This window comes from Pieris brassicae, chromosome 11 (assembly GCF_905147105.1).
Source record: "Pieris brassicae chromosome 11, ilPieBrab1.1, whole genome shotgun sequence".
Classification (NCBI taxonomy): Eukaryota; Metazoa; Arthropoda; class Insecta; order Lepidoptera; family Pieridae; genus Pieris; species Pieris brassicae.
The window spans coordinates 8,308,824-8,318,378 of NC_059675.1; the positions used below are offsets into that span (position 1 = coordinate 8,308,824).

The following is a 9,555-nucleotide window of genomic DNA, read 5'->3' on the forward strand; positions in this document are numbered from 1 at the left end:
TCTCGCAAAACTCTTGGAAAATTTAAAAAAAAACCTTGATGATCATTTGACACGTAAACATGCGTTTAACGAATACTTGAACAAGCGTAAAATGTAAAATATTGTGATAGTGACGTGCGCGGTGATTTATAAGAGATAATTTCGATACATAAAACATTTAACTATAGAAGCGGGCACCATTATTCAAAGATATTTATTCATGTCGAATGATTGCTTTTCCTTTGTAAATCCGACAATGGTGTTGGTGCGTATACCATTCGCGCGATCGCCCGATATCTCTTTGTACGCTCATTTGTTTCGGCGCGAACGCGATCTTTTCACGCACCGAAGTCTATTTGAAATTTAAATGGAGATGATTGATGAGTTTAGACACGACCTGTGACACGCACTACCGAATGCCTCGTGGGTACATCATACGTATTTGGTATGTGTGTTTCACCCTTTGTAAACGGTAATTATTATTGGTAGCCGAATATGTATTATAAGAACATAACTCTTTGTTTAAATTCGGGTGCATCGAAGCGCCTAATAGGATTTTTTGTGCATCATCTGTTGTGGGGCCGCGTGTTAATTTATCTTAACACCGAAGCATTTAATATTTATTGCGCTGATTTATCGTCTAAATTGAAGTTGCATGTTTTTATATGACAATTAAATTTGATTCAACGAAGTCTAGGTATCTATTTATAAAAAAAAATCTAAAGATATTAAAGACTTATTCGAATAAATCAAATCCTTACTTCATAAAGTTGTATTCATAACAAGCAACTCAGAACCAAGTTTACCTACCTATGTTATTAGAAAACTTCGAAAGAAACAACAGTTCACCTGTTATGTAACAGTAAAAGAAAACTAGATAGTGAATTTGAGTTATTAAAGTGTAATTCGAATGTTTGGGCAATAGTATCGCGTGAAATTGGGGCAAACGTGGTAGTTACCGGCGCCTTATAATTTGGTAGCCGCCTTCTCAGAAAGTTGAACAAACTATCCGTAACCTCCTTAATACATAATATTAAGGTTATGCTTTTGTATGAATGTAAGATAAAACCTCTCCAACGAAGTCCCATAAGCCGTTTGTTACATGGTGAATTGGCTACGCCACTAGATATATATTCTTGTTGTAACACCATACCAACTAAATTCCCACGTCGCCACTAACACTTCATGCGACGCGGTGACAGCGACTTGACTTGTCCCGGTATCTACCGTACCTGTGGTTTATCTCATTATTTTTACAGAGGAATCTCGATGACTTGAATCACGAAAGTCGAAATCCACTAAACCCCTAAATACGCGGTATCTCGAATAATTTAGACTTTGAAACTCGAACAAAATGTAATTTCCCTACGAAGTATTGATAATACATACATATTTATACGCTTTAACTCGAATTTCAAAACGGAGACTCCGTAAGTTGTAGTTAGTAAAATATAATAGCGTCTTACTTGGAATTCTCCGAAATAATAGCAATAAAATCCAAAATGAATGTTCGGGTTCGGGGTTTCTAGTCTATTGTTTTTGTAAATAATACATTCATAGATTTTTTTAGTATCTAGATTACTTAATTAAAGTGTAAAATTAACGTTCAAAGTGCAAAAAAAAGTCAAAGTAAAAAGTTGAATTGTTATTCAAATTGGACTCTAAAAATCGAAAAATACATATAGAAATCGTACCTGTGTAAGTCGAAATTTAAACAGTTAAATCTGTAGGTATTTGGAAGTTCTTGTTAAGTCGATTTTTTTACATTTTCCTTGACATTCGAGTTAGTGTCTATGTAAAGTGCCCGATTTGTATCATAAAATTCAGTTGCAGGCATCAAGATTCTAGATTCAAGAAGCTAGATTGATAAAAGCTTCAACATTTTTGATTGGTGCATCAGTCTCATAAAGAGTGTATGTATTGTACGCAGTATCCACGACCTAGGGTATTGAGGCAAGTAGGTCTTTCCAGTGTCATAATAAATAGGTCAAGGTCTTGACATGTCTCCACTACCTATAACATTACATTCTATAGTTTTAATCTAACTTGTTTGGGAAAACTTCAACGCTTATTACGTAAAATATTCGTATGAAAAAATCTAAAGTAATCTGAATTTTTATTTATTTATCCTAATTTTCTGTATTCACTATAGGATTTTATTCATACGTTAATGGATCTGGACCTGAATCGTTAGATCTATTCTAATTTGTACAGAAACCCGAAATGTATGGTCAAACATTTTCAGTTTCACCTGTAGATACATTAATCAAGAAACGTTGAAATTATTTTCGAATGTATTCATGATTCCTGCTTATTGCATGACTGTTTTCACATTACCATATCCGATAACAAAACGTGGATACTGACATAAATAAATGTTTATGTTGTTAGTATTAAAAGACTACAATTATGAAGGGTAAAAGACGGCCTGTTCGGACCTGATTTTTATCTCAAACGGTGAGCCGGCGTTTCCATCGAGGTAATTACAGAGTTTAGAACCTAGAGTGAATTATTAGACGCGCCGCAGTGCCGTAATCAACACAATAATTGTTATTTGCCGCTCTCAGTGTTTGGTGAATGATTTTGTGGTCGAAACAACGCGCGGGACGAAATTGAATTTTATACAATTATCAGACAGATAGGTGCACGTGTTCACATTTATAAATGCGTACTAGTGAGCAAGTTGCTAACAATAATTTATAAATCAGACTTCATATTATTAAAGTCTGACCAATAATTTAACACTTAAGATGCCGATTTAATTATATTTGCTTATTTTGGTTAGAAGAACTCTTCCTGCTCTAGCGGTTGCTAAACTAATGAAGTGCATTAAACGATAAATAAAGGCGATAAATTTTACCATTTTATTATAATTTGTACTTGATTAATTTAAACTTTAACTTCGACGAATTTCGTGATTTAAAGGCGGACATAATATACAACCAAAAACGATTTTCAATACTGAATTAATTTTAGTGGTTAAAGTGGCGTTTCACAAATTATAGTCACTTTTACTAAATAAATTGAATCTAGACGATTTAATACGTTATTGCTCAAAAACACCGTTTAAACTTTACAAATTGCTAAAATTATGTTTCTGGCTTCTATTCAATATTATTGGCACTTTTCGCAATTTGTATCGCGTTACTATAAACTCCAGACATATTATTCAAAGTTTATTGACTTTGTATAAATGAAATTAAGAGAGCCGCGTCTTTGATGTTTTCGCCGTACTCGAGATAAAATCAATTTGTATGCGTAATTTACATTTTTAATTTTACGCTAGACGGAGAAAATATATTCAAGTGGGAACTTTTAAGTGTTGAAAATTTGATTTGACTAATAATACACTGTTTTTATTCTGCCACTATGTGAACGGATTAATCGTTTATTCTTAATGAAGTAGTTCTTACATTTTTAACAAGCTCTTAAATATATACATGTTTTAGTTCACATCTTTACTTTATAATAATAGATGTTTGTAAGTTAACTTAAAAACTTTTACAATTTGAAAGCGCTTAACCAGGGTGTTAAGTGTCTAGAACCACAGATTCTAAATTGATACATGTTTGTTCAGATAAATAAAATATTATACTAGGGATTTAAGTCACGATAACGGCAAAGCAAAATAAAAGAGAAATGTAGTATTATTAGTTTTTCATAAAACGTTTGAGTTTTAAAACTGAAATTTTATTCCAGAAAACTTTGAAGAAAAAACAAGGAGAGTTTGGGCAATTCATACACGGGGCAGAGCTTCCGTTCCGTCTGCCATTTAAGTTAAGTAATGTATAGTCTCACATACCACAGTGATAATGTCCATTGCTGTATTAGATGTACATGTGCCGACTAAGACATTGAAATGCAATGTTATTGTTGCAATCTATTGTGTTAATCAGGGACTATAATCTGGCCAAACTATCCTGCTGCTCAGTGGTAAGCATGTTTGATTGCGAATCTCGGTATGGTCAAGGTTCAAATAAGTAAGTAAGTTCAAAGTAAGAAAGTCGTTTGAATACCTCCTAATCTTGTCTTCTTCTTCGTAGTCTTCATTACTCATGGTCGTGCTTGTGCTAGCCCTTACCGAAACGTCAACTTACTGCATCCACAACACTGTTACTTTAGCTTGTCTAAGTGGATTAGAGATATTGAGACCCAAAACTGTCTTTAATTGGGTCAAACCAATGGATAAGCGATCGACTTTTCCTGCCATCTCAACTACTCTCTCTAATAACTATTCTAATATATCTACTCTAATAATTTTCATTTTACTGGTATACATTCTGAAACGATGTTACTTATAAGTAATACTAAGTGGTTCCACGATATCAAATTGTACATACTCGGCGTAATGAAGACCGTGGGACACTTTGGCATAAGTTACTTAGAATATAGATACAATCTAGAGTTGAAATCAAACGTCATCTAGCTGCCACACTTTGTAATTAAATTATAAGTTTCATTGTAATTAAAATTGTTTACAGCTTTGCTTTTTTAGACCTCCGGCGGCAACCAATATAATACTACTAAACTAACTAAGAAGCGTTTATTTTCTGTCAATATTACAATGTTTTCAAAATGATATTTCTTATGTACGATCAGGTACCAAAACTATTACATAGAGTAGCTTCTTTAATGTTAGGTTAATAGAAAATTAATTAATAATTTTTTCATCAACAGTACACAGCAAACAGTTATTCGACTCACTATGAAGATTTGTCTTACCAGCTAGGTTCTAAAAACGTTCGTGTGTATTTTGTAGTCCAGTAGGATCGATAGCAGAGTCCGGACGCAGTGATTGGTACGGCTTGACGTGACTTCGTTTGCACAGTCGTTGCCTGAAGCAAAACTAACATTACATTGCACGCGATCCCCGGCTGCTCTGTAAATCATGGCAAGATGTTGGTTTATTTTTTAATTTGATTGAAATTTGACTTTCGTAGCTTTTATTGGTTTTAGTAAATTTGTTAATACATTGAGTTTTTATTATTAGTTTTGTTACAATACAATGTTGGCTTGTTTTATTGTGAGATTGGATACGTTTGGTGTAATTGTTGTTTTGCACAAATAATACATGATGTTACGTGATATAAATATTTTTTATAATTTATTAATCAATTCTCTCCAGTCGAGTTGTACTTATAATATTATAATTCACTGTTTTTATCAAACAGTGAATAAGAAGAAGAATAATAGAAGAATACAATAATTTTATAATTAATTAATTTAAAAGGTTTATTATATTCTTATAATAAAGCTATTAAATTACTTACAGTTTAAAAGGAGCAATTTACCTTTAATGTAGAATTTTCGTCGCAATATCAAAGTTGGAGAAGGAAACTTGTATTTTGCTATTTATTATTTTCCTCTTGCATTGCGGCCGCGCCGGCTTTTGTGCTTGTTCGAGGGATGTGATACGGGGCTTATTTAGTTGTATGAATAAGATTTGTAGTATACTTATACTGTTTATTATATATTGAGGTGTTAGTTAATGAATGTAGCTAAGATAAACACCTGTTCACTATTCAACAGTTTTTCTTATTTTTAGGCACAAGTAACTTTCCTTTCAATATAAAAAAATTATGTTATAAGTTCTGTTAATTAGGTTATCTGGCCTGCGGCATCTACAAAGGGCTCAGGCTTAAAAGGCTCGTTGATATTAAAAACGCCGCTTATAACTTTTATCATAAATCACCCTCTGGCCAAGTCGCGAGGGCGCGCGAAAAAATTTTTCGTTAACAAAAAATATGCAAGTAATGACGGACGCACCCTGAGAGCTTTTTAAAGTTCGAGATGTTGCTTAGAATTAATTATCGGAAATGTCTTGAGCGTTGCCAGTAATGCTTTGCCAGTAATGGGCGAGTGTTGTCATAGGAACCGTGACGTCGACGTTTACATGACGTTTTCAATTTCACTCGATAATTATGACACATTGTCTTAACGAAACAACTTCACGTCACTTTTTAAGTGGCCTTTTTTGACAAACATTGATACTTGGTTCCCTTACTCGAATTTCTAGGAACCCACACTTATGGGCTGCTTTCATGGAAATAGTTTAAGTATTACCTACTTAATTAAGATTTAACAAATTAACTTTTGTCTGTATTAAATGACCTCTTAGTATTATTAAATGAAATTTAAATAAATGAACGTAGATGTATTAAGTGTAGTATACTCGTAAATTAGGTAATTGAAAGTTATCTAATTAGTAAACCTATTCTAAATCTTTTCATAGGCCATAATTGCATGGGATTTTCAATTACTCCGATACAAAGATAAACATCTAGTGTAATGAATCCCATGAGATCTTGTGGAGTCGGTGATTACTGAGTGCTTCCCTCTAATAATAAAACATCGACATGCCGCCTTTATCGAGTGCCCGTTCGATAAGCATCCGTGACGAATTCGCAGCACTCGTGCTATGCGCATACTAACACGTGTCATGAACTAAAACGACCAAAGTTACAAACTAAAACACCAAAGTGTACTCTATGTTAATAACATAAAGTCCTTTATCATGTGAAATAAAAACTTTGTTATGGCATGTAGTTTGTAAAATAAAAATCGACTGAGATATTTGTATCGATATAATTTTATTTCCAATTATAAACTTATCTTTTTTGGCTTTACGAAGAAAATTAGTAATACGTGTTTAATACTTTTGGTTTATCAAATTTCCAAGATAATTACTAACTATTGAGTTAGGTCCCAACTATTATGTCAAAGCTGAATAGTAGGTATTTGCCCGTGAAAGTGTGACATGAGATACTGGTTCAAAATTCAATTTTAATGCAAAAATATTTACATATTAAAAATGTTGCATTCCATAATATTTAAAATTTTAAAAATAACATTGTACAACAATTAGGGTACCTATTCGTAGATTTCGTTATCAATGATTTGTAGAAATAACAATAATATTTTTTTATTTATTCAATCAGACACTCATAAGTCCTCATGGTTATTATTGTGTTAGTTACAATTATAGAGTATATTAAATCACAATCAGTCCATTACAATGACCTATGTAAGGGCAATCAAGCTTTCCCGCTGCATGCTGTTAGCTCCCCCGCACGCGCCTTACCAGAGATTCAGCTCGCTTGTGCATCGTGGCGTAAAGAAGAAATGCGACCGTGGTTGAGTAATCAGTCTTTGTCGATAAATTTACTTAATAGACTCTGAATGTAAAAAATATTTTATTGCTACCCATATCAGTACCGCTCTATCTATACCTCAGTTTCCGCTTTTAGACTCTCAATAGATCTGTTGAAGGTAAAATATCTATTACAATATATACCTATATTAGTGTCCATATTACCACGAGCAACTATAAGTAATGAGCATTCTAAAAAGGTTATGAATAGGGAGTTAACAATTAGTAGACAAAAATATTATCCGTTATTATTTATACATAAGTGAAATCTAAATAAGTTGTCGCAATAATCGCATTTTTATAGTAATATTTGGACACCCGGTATGTTTGTTCTGACGCTTTGCAGGAATTTACTACTAAATATTTGTAGTAACACCCTAAGACCTACACCCTAGAAGTAAGTACTTCAAGGGTGTAACTACTTACTTAACGTACTTTTCTATGTTACGTTCGTAACTTTGGATATCAGAGAATTTGAGAAATCACGTAAATTGTTTTTGCCCACAAAAGTGCCAAAAAATTGTGACATTTCTATTAATTCATTTTAAAGTTTTTTGACCGTTCTCAGGTCAATAACCTCAGAATCACTGAGATGGTTAGTACTTTAGCATTGAAGTAAAAAAATATTTTAATTTTCTACTTTTTACAAGATTTTTTTGTTGCCAACAATCGCTACTTATTTAATGGGCTTTTTGTCGAATGTACAAATATTTACTGCCAATCATGACTTACCTTTCTATTTTCCGTTAAGTCTTTATCTCCATGATAAATAAATTATTCAGCCATGTTTCTTTGAATGTAATTTGTTTCGTTGATACGTAATGACATACATTCATCGTTGAATTGGTGCATAATTCAAATCTCTTTTTCTGTATCATTGTAATTTACATACGCTAAATAAAAAGCGGTGTCATCACAAAGGATGTTTGGAGGCAATATAAACATAATATCAATTTAAATTCCTTGTTAGTTAGCCGACATCATACCTGAACGCCGATGGCTCTTATTGGCTGAGTGCTTAACCAATCAGAAGCCCGTATTCTCCGGTCTCTGGACCCCGACAAGGCGGGCGGGTCGAGTGTCGAGTTCTACTGCTCTCCGCACCTCAGTTGTTTTTCACACCTCGCATAGAAGTGACGTGAATTTTTTGCCGCGCCGGTATCAGATAATTATTTTGGAAATATTTTAATCACCGGTTCTTAGTGGAAGTGACGATGCCACGACCTTCCCGTGAATCGTATGGTGACCAAAAACCACCGTATTCGTATATATCACTAACAGCAATGGCCATATGGAGTTCACCAGAGCGAATGTTGCCGCTGTCCGAGATATACCGCTTCATAATGGACCGATTCCCCTATTATCGAAGAAATACACAGAGATGGCAGAATTCGCTGCGACATAATCTATCTTTCAACGATTGCTTCGTGAAGGTGCCGCGTCGGCCTGACAGGCCCGGCAAAGGCGCGTATTGGACTCTACATCCGCAAGCATTTGATATGTTTGAAAATGGTTCGTTACTGCGCCGTCGCAAGAGGTTTAAGTTACAGAAAGGTGAAAAGGATAATTTGAACGCAGAACTAGCAGCGCTGGCTACTTTTAACCGTGCATTTTTGGCTCGCCAGGCTAATGCAGGCCCCTCGCCGACGGCATTACCCACCGCGAGTTTGTATACACCTCCAATGTGTTCACAAATGAGTCCCGAACCAGCTGAACTAGCAGAGGTTACTGCGGTGACAGTTCTACCAAGGGAAAGACCACGACGAGCGTTTACAATCGAAGCGTTACTGGAACCAGAGCCGCCTCGATCATCTCCTTCTCCACCTCAACCGTTTTCAATGCCAGTGCATATGGCCTTACCGAGAATTGACTTATCCATGCCATCGCCGTATATGCTAGCAGCGCATCGATACCAGGCTGAGCTTCTGCAGGCAGCTGCTCATGCTTTGCGGCCGTGTTACCTTCCGCCGTCAGTGCTCCCAGTCGCGTGACATCAGAGGGATATTGTGAACTGTTACAACATGTGCAATTCTAGGTTGTAAGTAGAGCATTATATAGCCATCAAAATCTAAATTAGAAAGTCATTTATAACGTTATATGTAGCGTAGATATACTATCACTCCCAATTTTAACATGTACTCCGTTTTAAATATTACTTATTGTATTTTTACAGTTTTATTCGCATTTTGCGTTTTTTTTCAATAACCCGTTCACCTCAATTTCAGATAAATTAGTGATCTCAATAAATCTTAAATAGTAGATGAACAGCTAGTGTTATATATTTAATTTATTAAGTAAATGTAAATAATTAAATGTAAGATGGATTTACTCCAATGTTTTAATTATTAGTGCATTTATACGTTATTTATTTCTGCTGTATATTGAAACGTGTTAGTTTCATTGTTGTAAATATTGTTATATTGTTA

General features: G+C 34.3%; 1 protein-coding gene across 1 annotated transcript; it reads left to right on the top strand.

Moving 5' to 3' along the window:
- The first annotated feature begins 8,257 nt into the window (after positions 1–8,257).
- Positions 8,258–9,248, top strand: LOC123716316 (fork head domain-containing protein FD4-like). Its single transcript, XM_045672002.1, has one exon. It carries the CDS (start codon positions 8,344–8,346, stop codon positions 9,118–9,120), a length of 777 nt encoding a protein of 258 aa, XP_045527958.1. The 5' UTR covers positions 8,258–8,343; the 3' UTR covers positions 9,121–9,248.
- The last annotated feature ends 307 nt before the right edge of the window (positions 9,249–9,555 follow it).